The 13,345-nt window shown below is 35.5% G+C and overlaps 1 protein-coding gene across 3 annotated transcripts in view; it reads left to right on the top strand.

The window, feature by feature from the left end:
* Nucleotides 1-13,345, top strand: part of FAM184A (family with sequence similarity 184 member A) — a 79,797-nt gene that overhangs the window by 53,612 nt on the left and 12,840 nt on the right. For all 3 annotated transcript variants that reach the window (XM_050710172.1, XM_035538923.2, XM_035538922.2), the window contains exons 10-12: nucleotides 5,942-6,154; nucleotides 7,401-7,554; nucleotides 12,118-12,245. In XM_050710172.1, coding sequence (XP_050566129.1) covers nucleotides 5,942-6,154; nucleotides 7,401-7,554; nucleotides 12,118-12,245 — 495 coding nt within the window. The remainder of the gene's footprint in view (nucleotides 1-5,941; nucleotides 6,155-7,400; nucleotides 7,555-12,117; nucleotides 12,246-13,345) is intronic.

The raw sequence follows: 13,345 nt of genomic DNA, 5'->3' as shown, positions 1-13,345 counted from the left end.
AAGTCAATTTTGGATTTTCCACTATAATGTATTTTTATATTACTCCTTTTTGTAGATTCAGGAGAAGGAAAATATCTTCATTTTATATCTCTACAAAGTATTACCTAAAAGTTCCCAAGTTAAGTCTTCCAAGCTGGTGTAAAAATACCTGCTGTCTCCTTGAGAAAGCCGTCTTCTTGACCAACCTGTGCCAAAAGGAGAAATCGGTCATGCTGGATTTAAAATCGTTTTCACTTCATTTCTGATGATTCTGTTGCGTGTGTGTGCCTTTCTGTGTAATTCATGTATATATAAACATGCAGGCATTTTATATATTTATATATGAGTGATATATAAGATTTGTATAACCAATAATATTTTATATTGAACATTTATTAGTGATATATTTCTATTTTTGTTTTTCATTAGTAATCACACCAATATAAGGTGGTACAACAAGGAATTTTGATAAAAGCTTTCAGAAAAAGTCTTTTATTTGCCCATCTGTTTCTGAATTTCAAGAAAAAATACTTAAATATTAATATTTGTCTTCATTACAGACTAAAATTGTTTTCTGCCTTCCAGCAGTGAAATCTGATCTTTACATTCAATATGCTTGTGCTTTCAGAGACACAGCTGACTGTTGATTGAGTCCTTATATAACACACTTTCTAACAGTAATGCAAATTGGTGCACTTAATGGTCTCTCCCCAGAATTGCTTCCATAAAGGAGAAGAGAAAGCAGCTGGATAATTTCCAAAATGTTCAGCTCTATAATATAGGAGTATATTGCAACATTATGTTGAAGAGATAATTTTATCCTGTATGTTCGAAGCATAATGCAGGAAAATTCATCATTCTGTTAGGTGTTAGGTAGTTTATATGTGAAGTCAAAGCAACGTATTCATTTAAATTTTTTCCAAATGGTTTTCAACTTACTTTTTCCCTGGTCATATTATAATTAATGTTCTATGTTTTACTCTCCCTTCTTTATCCTTTTTCTTTTACTTAGTTGATTTCTGAATGTTTCCCTTTATTCCTGTGATCTTTTCTTCATAGCGGCACTGTCTCGGTGAAGCTTTGCATAAATCTATCAGCAATGTAAGTGATTTGCACTTACAGCTTGTAAATAGGGCATGTTTGCACTAATAAATTTGCATAACCTGTAATATTGCTTTAAAGCTTTAGCCTGTGAAATAGAATACGTAACATTTGAGAGGAGAACGTGTTTGCCGCTAGTTATCAAAAGCTTGTGTACTGCATCCATTCATCTGTGTAAATGTATATATCACTGGACATCAAACATTATGTACATATTCATAATATAAGCAATATTTTTATGTCATCATTAAAGCAAGCAAGCTTGTGGGCAGCGCAAATGTGTATTGCAGAGCTTTCTACAAAGCATGAGGTTGATGCTGTATTATAATTTGCAGTCTTGCAGTGCAAGTTATAATTGTAGCCAGAATATTCTTTCTTTCTATTTTTTATTTTTATTTTTTAAATTCTTAACAATATTTTTTATCTGCTGAAAACCTTAGATTAGAAGTATCAGAAGTTCAGAGAACAGTGTTCAGAGCTGTTTTCTTTTGAGTCTTCAATACAGTAATATATAGAGGCAAAGCTCCAAAGACATGTAAAGGGATGCACTTAAGAATATCTGTATATGTATTATATAATTAAAACAGAAGAGTTTTTAAAAATAACTCTTTTTAAACTATTGTATATATTTTCAACAACAAAAAAAGAAATCCTTATTATCCATTAGAGTAGTAGACTAATCTGACTTGGTTGTTAGTCATTAACTCTCACTGTCCTGTGTTTTATAGCCTATTGATGCAAATAGGCATCTCCAGAGATTAACTCATTTCAGTCTGTGGTTTTGCAGTCACTTTAATCTGGTGGAAGTCTGAACTGCTCTTGACAAGGGTGTTCCTGATTTCTTCTAAGACGGCTTCCTGACCAGATGTTGGACTTCTCCCAGACATTTCAGTTAAAATGTTTCATGCATTTCCAAGAAATAAATTAAAGAAAATTGCTTTGATCTTGCTTAAAATGTTTATAAATGGTACAGTGTTAATTATGAGAATGTGGGTAAGGGACTTAAGTAGGAGAGAGATTTATCTTGAAGCCCAAAATATGCTTTTTCTTGGCATCTTCATAAAAATCCATATGAATTTGACTAAGATACCAAACTCCAGTCAATTCCATTTGAATGTTATCCTGAAAGGCTTTTTAGAAGGTAATATTTTATTACCTGAGGTACTGCAGGACTGATCAGGACTTTCCCTAGAACTCTACTTCCTGGTAGCCCTGGTGAAAGGGACAGAGCAATGGTGAGAAACCCGAGGTACAGAAATGAGACAAGGACAGGTAAGACTGGACAGAACATCTGTCTAGTATCTCAGTGTTTCTGTCACAGGTACTCAGAGGAGGGCTATCTAAGTAAAAATTGTGGATTTTCCTTTATATTAATTTTTAAGCAGTTATTTGTATACAGTGTTCCCAGCAAGTTCAGAGAATTGGACTGAATAATCTCTCAAGACTATCCTAACTTACACATTCCTATGATTCTAAAAACAGTTAGGAAGAAGAAAATGAGCAAAAGAAGGGAAGAAGCAAGGGGAGAGATACTGGAGTACTGAACGGATTGAAGACAAGGAGTAGCTAGAGCCAAGTTGCCATAGTGACCTTAGTGACCTTGGGGAAACAAGCAAACAAAAATGCATCCTGAGAGTTTATGGATGGTGGTTAAATAGGAACAGAGATAATTGAAAGAACTGCAGGAGTTACCTAAAGGCACAGAGAGAAAAATAGACCTCCAGTCAGGGTGTGTTTTTTGCTAGGTGGTAGTGTTGCAGAGAAAGAGTAAATAAAGGCTTACAGATGGAAAGAAGGACCAAAGTAAAAAAAAACACAGAAAGGACCCCAGAAAGATGAGAGAAGAGACAAAGGCCCAACAGTGAATGAGAACAGATGGGGATGTGAGGAGATCAATGGAGAGTTTAGATAAAGTGTCTCGATTATTTTTTTTTTCCTGGAGGAAAAAGACAGTCATAGAACGGAATCACAGAATGGCCTGGGTTGAAAAGGACCTTAAAGATCATCTAGTTTCAACCCCCTTGCTCTGGGCAGGGTTGCCAGCCACTGGAGCAGGCTGCCCAGAGCCACATCCAGCCTGGCCTTGAATGCCTCCAGGGATGGGGCACCCACAACCTCTCTGGTCAACCTAATAGTACAATACATGAAAATAGCACATACATGAAAATTCAGAGTTGACTGTACTGCCAGTGGTATGGTGCAAATCGATCTCATCAGTGGAGTGGAATTCTGGGGTTGAAAAGAAAGAATACCACATGTAGTTGCGTTATTGGCTTGTTGGACCAGCATGCAACCCTAGCCACGGTATGCTGAAAGGGATCAGCTGAGTAGTGGTGAGGATGTTGAGCAAGTTGGAATGCCATGACACAAGAGAGAATTTTTTTTGCATAGATAAGTAGCAGGTTGAAAGATAGGAATTAAATACAATATTACCACAGTGAAGTTAGATGATCAGTTGAGTTCTATAGATGTGCAATATACTTTCTTTTGCAGATTGCTTACAAAAAAAAAGGTGGGAAAGTTTGCAGCTAATACAGAGTTATTCAGGGCAGGAAGGACAAAGATGGTTGAAGACTTGTAGAAGATTTGTAAAAAGCCAAAGGGACTCAACAACAAAATGACAGATGAAATTTGGCGTAGATAATTGCAGTGATGCATAAGAAAAAAACAAATTCTAACTTATTGTATTAAATAATGAACCTTGACTTGACTGTTACAACTAAAGAGAGTAGATTTGGGGATACTGATATATAATTCCATCACCTCAGTGCTTAGTAGCAGTCATACAAGCCAATAGAACATTAGGAATATAGTAGAGAAAAAGAGAACAAAGTTTGTAAAATCATGCCACTATATAAAAACAGAGTTCACCTTCATCTTAAATACCTTACCTTCTGGCCACCTAATCTGAAAAAGAAATAGTAGAAAAGAGGCAAAAGTAGGACAAATATGACGATAGCTTTGAAATAGCTTTCATACAAGGTGTGACTCAGTAAGCCAAAACTGTTCTGTCTAGAAAAGAAAGTAAGGAGGAATATGATGGAGATCTACAGAAAGATGAGTAGAATAAGTGAAAAAGAAAAAACCTTCCATTACAGGTGTAATTAGGCATGTCTACTGAAATGTGGGAATTACCACAGGATTTTGTGGTTCCTAAAAACTTACATGGATTCAGATAGCAGTTGTATTTAATGGATCTTTCTGCCATGAATTGGTCCAAAAATACCTCTTGAGGTTTAAGTAATAGCATCTAGTAGATGCTAGTAGATTTTAGAGTTATGATCCCTACATTTATGCCTTAGCCTGGGTAACAAGGGTTGGCCATTTCTGGAGTAGTAGTAGATTAGACAAACCTCTGACTGTCCGATTTGTATGTAGCATTTATATTTAATGTAGCCAGTAAAAGGTTTTGCATGTATAGTTCAGATTACAGAATGTAGTATAGGCCTTTGCATACTCCTTCAATTACAGTAAATTTCTTTCAGAGTTATTTGAAGTAAAATGCTGTTGATATAGGTTGCATGGAAGCTAATGTATATATCCCCAGACACAAAGACCTCGTGAATTTTAAGTGCAGCTAGCCATGGTCATTTCATTCAGATTAATTTGCTTGTTTTGTTTTAGTGCTAATTTTACTTTAAATGTAGCTTCTTTCTTTCAAATCTGCTTAAGCTATGTCCTTCTGAAAAAAAAAACATGTTCAACAACAATGTTCATGCTGCAAGTTGTCCCTGGTATGCTGCTATTAATTTTATGTTAAGTGGTGGGTTTTAATGTTCTGTAAATCAATTAATTGATGTGCAATGTCTTAATTTGTCAAAATTAACTGTAAGATGCTGAATCAAATGACACTATCAGACTTTTCAATTCTAATTAAATTCTATGTAATGCTCTGAGGCTTGTAAAATATCCTTATTAATTCAAATCTTTTGTCATGTGACAATTTTATTTTTCCTTCCTTTGAGTCACTGCAACAAAATTCTTTTTTTGTAAAACATTGTTTTCAGAATTGGAGAGTGTATCTCTGTTGTTTGCCTCCAAAGGAAATAGAGGTTTAGTATTTTCAGTGTGAAAAGATGCTCTCTGATGTGAAGAACCAAGTATATAACATTATTACAAAGAGAAACTGGAACTTTTTCAAGGAGTGCAGTGTATTCTAATGTATTAAGATACTTGTTGGGTGAAAAGCGTCATTTGTAATATCAGGTATTTCTAAGAAGATGAGTATTTGTGACTCAAACTGCTTTGGTATTAGTTGAAAACCAGCAGAAAAATCACTCTCATAGTATTACTGAGCCAACAACAACAATGGAAAAAGGATCTATCAAGTGCAACGTTTTACTTACCATGTAGTAGTCGTATGCTACCATTTCTTTTTAAATCAGAAAACTACCAGTAAGATAGGACCATACCATATCAAAAGATATAAAAATCCATCAATCTCAATGGCACAGGCTTTACTCCCCTATCCACTGCAGGATTTTCCATACAGAATTGATGTGATCTTCATCTGAAGAGTAGCTTATTTTAACAATCAAACATTTGATCTCGGACCTTGATAGTGTCATTTTTATTGATCTTTGCACAAAACCTAGAAGTAAATTTTGATGATTCAGCCATGAACAATCATGTAGCTAGTGCTGTAGTATCAACTTACAAATGTGAGAACCCTTACAAAGCTATTTACATGTAATGATTACATTCCTGAGGTATAACTTTAACAAGAAATTCAATGGATGGATGACATTGCTTGTCCCTCTTAGTGTTCTGTTTAACTTTCAAGTGTTTTCTTCTTTTGAAAGTTTCTGGGAATTTGTTTTACTATTAATGACTAATTGGTATTTGCTGTTCTGTGGGTTAGATCTCCTTGCTGAAGCAGAATCTGGAGATGCAGCTTTCCCAGTCACAGAGCTCTTTGCAACAGCTACAAGCCCAGTTCAGTCAGGAGCGACAGAGGATGACTCAGGAGATGCAGGAATTAGAAGAAGAGCATCAGCAAAGGCATAAGTCACTTCAGGAGGCCCATATCCTTGCCTTTCAAAATATGGAAGAAACAAAAGAGCAAGAACAAAAGGCATGTTCATATGGGTATTCTCTATTATGTAGATAATGTTATGTACTCAGAGGGAAATAGTAAAGACTAAAAACTAGTCTAGTAAAACTATTTGCACAACTACTGAATTTCCTTTTCAGATGTTGTATCTTATAGTAACATTTTTATCTAGTTAAATCTGATTAAGACATTGAAAGTCATCTCTTATACTAGCATTATTTCACATCTTGCTTTATACTCTAGCAGCACGTTGGTATTTGTGTATATATATGTGCTTATACATACTTACGTATGCAGTCACATATATATATATGTATAGTGTGTGTGTGTGTGTATATATATATATATAAAATCATTACCAACACACATTTCTTAACAGTAGTTTGACATGGTCATCTATACGATTATATTCCAGGTTTGATTTGGAAGAGGTTTCTTTTTTGCATTATATTTACCCAATTTTATGTGTTTTCTGATATCTCCTGTTGATTTACTCCTTTTGTAATGTATTTTAAATTTTCATTGTGTTAAAAATTTGTATAAACTGTTTTGAAACTTGTAAGGTAGTTCTTACATCCAGTATAATGTCATGCCTAAGATACTTTGTTCAAACCCCAGCTAAACCTGCTTTAAAATTGAAGTGTTGACAGGGTGTTGCACTTAAATAGGGTTTGTGTCTTTATGGTTTTGTTTTTTTCAGTTCAGATCTGAGGTGTACCTTTGCAATGAATATACCAGTTGTCCCCACATACTTGGTTCACATCATAGAATGGTCTTGGAGCACTTGTTGCATTCGCTTTGTTCAAAATGAAACAAGATGGTGTACTCCAGGAGCATTATGCTTAATACACGTTAATGGGAAGTAAAAATGGGTGTCACTGGGGAGCAAACACCCCCAAAAGTCTTATGTGTACAGTAGACCCATCTATGGATCTGTTTAGTCTCATTGTTTGCTAATGTAAACATATAAACTTAGTTTAAAAACAAACATAGTTTTTGTTTGTTTGCTTTTTAAGTTTTCTAACTGTGAGCAGAACAGTTGTTTTGATCTCAGGCAATCCTGATAACCAGCAGACCTTGAAAAATTACAGTAGCAGAACAACGTAGTGAGAGAAGAAATTATAAGCAATATCTGTGCATATCTAGAGTATGCCAGTGCCTGATTTTTGTTGTTGTTGGTGGTGGTGTTTTTTTTGCAGCCAGTTGTTTAATATTTTATAATTCCTAGACCACTATAGAATTAATCTTGTCCATTTGTATTTCATAGGAATTAGAAGAACGTTTACAACAAAAGCATTCAGAAGAACTTCAGGCACTCAAAGAAACACACAAACAAGCCATGGAAGGTTTCAAATTGGAGATGGAACAGGAACTTCAGACTCTACGATTTGAGCTGGAGGATGAAGGAAAAGCTATGTTAGGTACATTGTCTTCAAATTTGCAGATGGGTCTAAGAACATTATTTCTGCTCATACAAGTATACACGTGTGTGCGCGCACACACACAAACACACACATATATATGTGTGTATTGTAACACTGTAGTGTATCTGGGTGTCGTTCAATTTTGACCTAATTGTTCCTCTTAAAATCAGGATAAGCTTTTACAGGTAAGTCAAAATTGTTCACTTTCAAAATCATACTCTTAGTTTTTTTGAAAGGAGTAAGCAATGAAATTTCATGATGAATATTTTGGAAATTAACAGAGGATAGAATAGAAGCAGCAGGGTAGTTGCTTAGATTTCTATGTGTATTGATTTTAGGAGTATGAGCCCTAACACTCTGTCTCTATAGGAAAGAAATGTTTGAGTCACTGATACATTGAATTACAAATAAGATTGTATTTTGTACTGCAGGAAGGGTTCAAGCTGTGTTTAAGAAGATGCAATGCTTCAGCCAGTTTAAGGAATATGAAACAACAAATAAGACAAAACATAAGAAAACAGAGCTTGTTCCTTGTTTATTTTCTTAATAATGTAGATGAAATGTCATTTTTTTGTGTTTGAAAAAGGAACCATTTTTTTCACAAGCAAATTATGATCTTTGAACACATAATCTCAATCCAGCATATGCAAGATAGATGCATATAGATAGATGAGATAATGTGATAATTAGAGAAAGGACAGAGATAACATGCTTCTACTCCACAACACTTGAATACTTCATAGTTTTGTGTTTTTTCTGGATCTAAAATTTAAATAATCCCCACACACACACACTTTTTTCTGCTGACAAAAGAGCACAAGTCAGTTTTGGAAGGCAATTGGAATGAGGCAAGCAAGATGTCGTGGTAGACAGACTTCAAGAATTTCACATGTAAAAGAAGGTTTTATGGAGGAAAACAGATGTCTGTGAATGGTAAGGTTTAAAGAATACCGACAGTGGTATAACACAAAATGGTGAGGATTGAGAAAGTCCAGAAAGAAACTTCACAGAAGTAGAAAGGGTGGCCTGATACCTGGCATTGATGTCAAAGACAAGAAGACTGCAGTGCAAGGTAGTAAAGAAGCAGGAAATACAGAAGAGAAGAAAAGGAGGATTTCTGTTGTGGCATTTTGGAAGTCTGGAATGTAGAAATTACAAGGGTAGCATAAAAAAAAAAAAAAAAGTAAAGATAGATTGCATCACTCCAAGCAGGAGATAAGTACACAGAAGGTATTTTCTTTTCAGACAGGAAGGAAAAGTCAAATTTTAGAAACACTGCAGAGAAAAAGCTACAACAAAAAAGACATGCATGTCTTTTTTATTTGTTAACAGCAGCCAAAACCAGTAGATATAAGCCTTAAAACAAATAGTTAAATATATGTAGAAATAATTGTTTTTCTAAGGGCTGTGACATTTCACTGATGTTTTCTGTCTAACCCCTGCTTTCTGTGTCCATGTTATGTGTCAGGAAATTATCACTGGGAATGCAGTGGTTTTTTTTGTGGCTAGGTACGAACATAGCTCCTCTGAGAAAATGAACATCTTATCTCATACATGCACATCTGAATAAAATTTCACTCATGTCAGTGTCTCTGTTCCCAGAACTCTATCTTCTTGTACCACCTGAGCATCTGTTCCACTTCACTTAGCTCAGTCTTTCTACCAGAAAAAAATAAAGGAGACATCCTGTAGTTAGAAGAGCTTCAGCTAGACGTTGCAACTCATCGAAGTTGGACACTTGTCTATTTTTGTTTGCAGTCCCTGGCCCAGTATTTGGAGTGGACTTATACTGTGGTTAGTTTTGACCAGTTAACATCATTTTACTGGCTGGAGAAGATTTCTGAAGAATGTATTTTGGAGATCTCCCACCAAATAGGAATAACTGTTTTGTCTGGATGGTATTTAGTTTCTTCATCAGTATTTCTACCACTTGTAGCCATAGAAGCATAACTTTGTATCCTCTGTCACATTATTACTTGCAGTCTCCTCTCACAGATAAGTCCTTTGTAAATGTAGGTCTGTAGTCACAAAGTGTATAAAGATTTGAAGCCTAATTTAAGTGAAACTGTGAGACACAGAAATCCAGAACTACAGTCCCCAAAAGTATAGTCTCCAAAACACTAAGCTCTCCTCCATCTCTCGAGGGGGGACGGAAAAAAACAAAACAAAACAAAATGTTACAGGTTGATTTGTAAAGTTTAGTTGGTGCCAATGCTGTTCATACATGTATTTGTAGAAGTGCTTTCCATCTGAGCAGAGCTGAGCAGCTCAATGACTGTTACCTGCCCAAGCCTACCTACAAACCAGATTCTCACACTCAAGGGTCTCTGAGATGGCCCTCCACCCCCAGTATTGACAGACAAGCTCCTGTTATAATTTACTTGAATAGGTATTGCTTAGAAAGCACAGAAGCCACAGGCAGTGCTATTCAGGATGATGGTGCTGGTGCCCATCTCTTGTATAACAGATTACTGGGCAGAGCATGCCCTTTCCCAGTTAAAGCAGCACCGGGTGGCTACACACATGGTTTCTGTTCTGTGGAGCTGAAACCAATTTTCAGTGAGTAAATGAAGAGTGATCATTCTGTTAAATTTTTTGGTTCTCCAATTGAGAAGTGGAGCTATTCAATAAACCTAGCAAACCTATTCAATAAACCTGTAAAAAATTAATGCAAAATAATGTGCTTTTTTCACACAATGTGGAATGGACCTGTGGAATTCTATACCAGAGGACATTTTAACATGCTTTCAGAATGAACTGGACAAGTTTGTGGGGAAAAAAATACATTGAGGGCTATTAAAACTAAGACAAACCTTTGATTCGGAAAGATCCCTGAGATTTAAATCGTTGATGACTAGAAATGTATTATCAGGCGGTATCATCACTTGCTTGCCTATGCTCGAGCTTTTCTTTAGGCATCTGCCTTTGTATTCAGGACAAGGTAGACCTTTGGTCTAGGACAGTATGGTGATTGTTATGCTCTGTCTTTCAAAGCTTTTGATATTCTGAGATGCCTAATAGTCACGCTCATGTAGGGATTTAGATGGAGTCTGAATATGCATCCTCCATGTCTGAGAATTGTTGGAATGCTGCTCAACTCAAAATGTTTTTAAAAAATAGCTGACGTATCATAGCAGCAAAATGATAATTTAATAAATAAGGGATTGTATAAATACAGGAATTTTAAAAATATGTGAACTGAATGGGAAAGTTGAGTTGAGGATTATATCAAAATTATGTAAAGTGCAAGTAGAAAGGCAAGTGTTGCAGCTGAAAAACATCATTTCATCCTTGCTTGCAATTGACAGTAAAAGCTTAGCATGCATCTAGCCAAGGATGTCACTTAAGGTAGAGGAAATAATTCTCTTAAAATCTAGAAAAAGCCTAAATCTCGCTTTTCATCTGGTTTAATCTGTGATGGAGAAAAATGCAAATCACAAAATCTGGTAAACAAGAACACTGAAAATGTAAAAAGAAGTGGAGAGTAATTATGAAGGTATAAGAAAATATACAAGAATCATGAAATATTTGAAAGATATAAATTATTGACAAGGAACATGTAACACGAGAGTAAATGACATCAGGAAAATTTTAATGCAGAAGTAGTAATAATGTGACATGGAATGTCAGTGACAACTAATTAAAATATAAGTGGAGAAAAGTTCTTTCCTCTTAATACTGACAAACTTGTTATCATAATCAGTGATGATATTTGTATTTAATAACTAATTCTCACCCAAAATTGAAAAGATAAGTATTAGAAGAAAAATATAAGTGAAATATAGTCAAAGGACAAATAATCTAATGGGAAAGGTCTTGACTTTGCCTGAACAAATGTAAGGGGAATTCCTGTTCTACAACAGACTTCTTCTAAGGGAAGACACTCCATCTCGTTTTCTTTCCCCTCTGTAAAACTGGAATAAGAATGAATCATCCCCCACCTTCAGTAGTATCAGGAGAGCAAACATAGTTAAGATCATGAGGTGCCCAAGGCACTGTAGTTAGGGCGTTTGTATGAAAATACCAGAAGGAACAGTGGCACGCACAAATAAGAATTCATTATAGATTCCATTTAGAGACTTGTTCTTTAAAATGTTCTCATCAGTTTCCTTTTGCAGAAGCTTCCAACATGTGTATGTATAGATGGTTGAATATGCATATATAAAACCCATTTGCGAAAATGAATGTTTGTTCTGTTACCTATGGCCAAGTGATAGCAAATACTCAAGTATTTGCATTTGGAAAAGTTGATCCCATTTTCAAATCTGGCTATAAATACTTTTACATAATAGGCCATGCTTTTGAAGAAGGGATAGAGAAACCATCATTCTAAGGTATCTTCTAGTAGCTTGTATTTTAATATTGAATAAATCTGAGTCTGTCTAAACCTTTGTGGCTGTAGAGCTCGAATGAGTTCAACCTATTCAACAGAAATTTCATGTGGCTAATATAAGCAGCGTGTGTTAGGTCAGCGACAATACTTGAAGGAGCTGGACTGTTATTGTTAATTCATAGTAAACATTTGCAAAGTAAGCTTTTCTTTTTGTTCACGGTAACTAGCTTCCTTGCGCTCAGAGCTAAATCATCAACATGCAGCAGCAATTGACCAACTAAGGCACAACCATCAACAGGAACTGGTAGCTGCCAAAATGGAGCTTGAAAGAAGCATAGAACTTGGCAGAAGACAGGTAGGAGGCATTGCTGGCAACTTGTTGGAAAATAATCGGTATTTGTTTTCTATTAGCTGGAGGCAATAACTGTTGTGGAAATGTAAGGCGGAATTTACTCTTTGAAAGTCAGCCAGCACCAGCAGGTAATGCATCCCTACCAATTAACCTAAATTTTTTTGCTTAGCTTTTTCTTCCTTCAGCAAACTTCTTTAGATGCTTAGTAAAGGCTGTCATATCAAGGCAGTTTCCTTTTAGAGTTGTGCAGCCATCTTGGAGCACACTTACTTGCCTTGGGGGGAAAGTGCTGATTCCTGCAAAATTCTACTTGTCCTCAGTGGCCAGCAGGACTTGAAAAGAAAAAAAAAAACACTATTTCTCTCCAACACTAAGTGATATGGTGTCAAATTATTGCTTCAAACTTAAAATGTAGCTTAGTATCTTTTATTTTTAGGCGCCAAACTGGAAAAGATAAATTAGCTTCTAAAGAAAGTAGAGAAGACCTAACAACTTCCAAGTTTTTCATATATAAAAACAAAACCTCCAAAGCTAGTATGGACTACAGTTGTTTTCAGCAACCAAGTGATTCATTCACTTATATTTATAATTTTTCACGTTATACAGAATCAGTTTTTCCACTAGTAACTAAAATTTAAAGCTTCATCTCTATTTGAGAGGAAGCCAGGCTCCTGAAAAGAAGAAAACAAAGAAATTTCTTCATTTGCATATAGAATAGGCTTTTCAGGATTCACTTACTAATAGTCCAGTACCAGAGAAGTGGAGTGCTTTTACAAGTAGGTTAATAGAGTAAACATTTAATTGGATATAGCCTTTACAGCATGACATTCAAGGACAAGCCCTTTTTATTTATTTATTTTTTCCCTCCCCTGTTCTTTGTGTCCTTGTGGGTTTGAAAGCATGAGCAATACAGGCAAAAATGTGGTGCGGTCAGCAACAATGAAAGAAAACATGGAGGATTTAATAGGATGTAGTTTCAATGTCCTGTTTAAGCTTAGAAACACCCAAGTAAGATGTAAGAAACCAAGTTAAAATTTAAGAGCATGTGTTTGATCCAACCAAATGCCTTGTACTTTTGACTTCAGCACAATAAGCTGCTAAGT

The sequence above is a fragment of the Cygnus atratus genome, chromosome 3 (assembly GCF_013377495.2).
Source record: "Cygnus atratus isolate AKBS03 ecotype Queensland, Australia chromosome 3, CAtr_DNAZoo_HiC_assembly, whole genome shotgun sequence".
Lineage (NCBI taxonomy): Eukaryota > Metazoa > Chordata > Aves > Anseriformes > Anatidae > Cygnus > Cygnus atratus.
The sequence above is the reverse complement of the archived record's forward strand: the minus strand, read 5'-3'. Positions and strand labels throughout refer to the sequence as shown.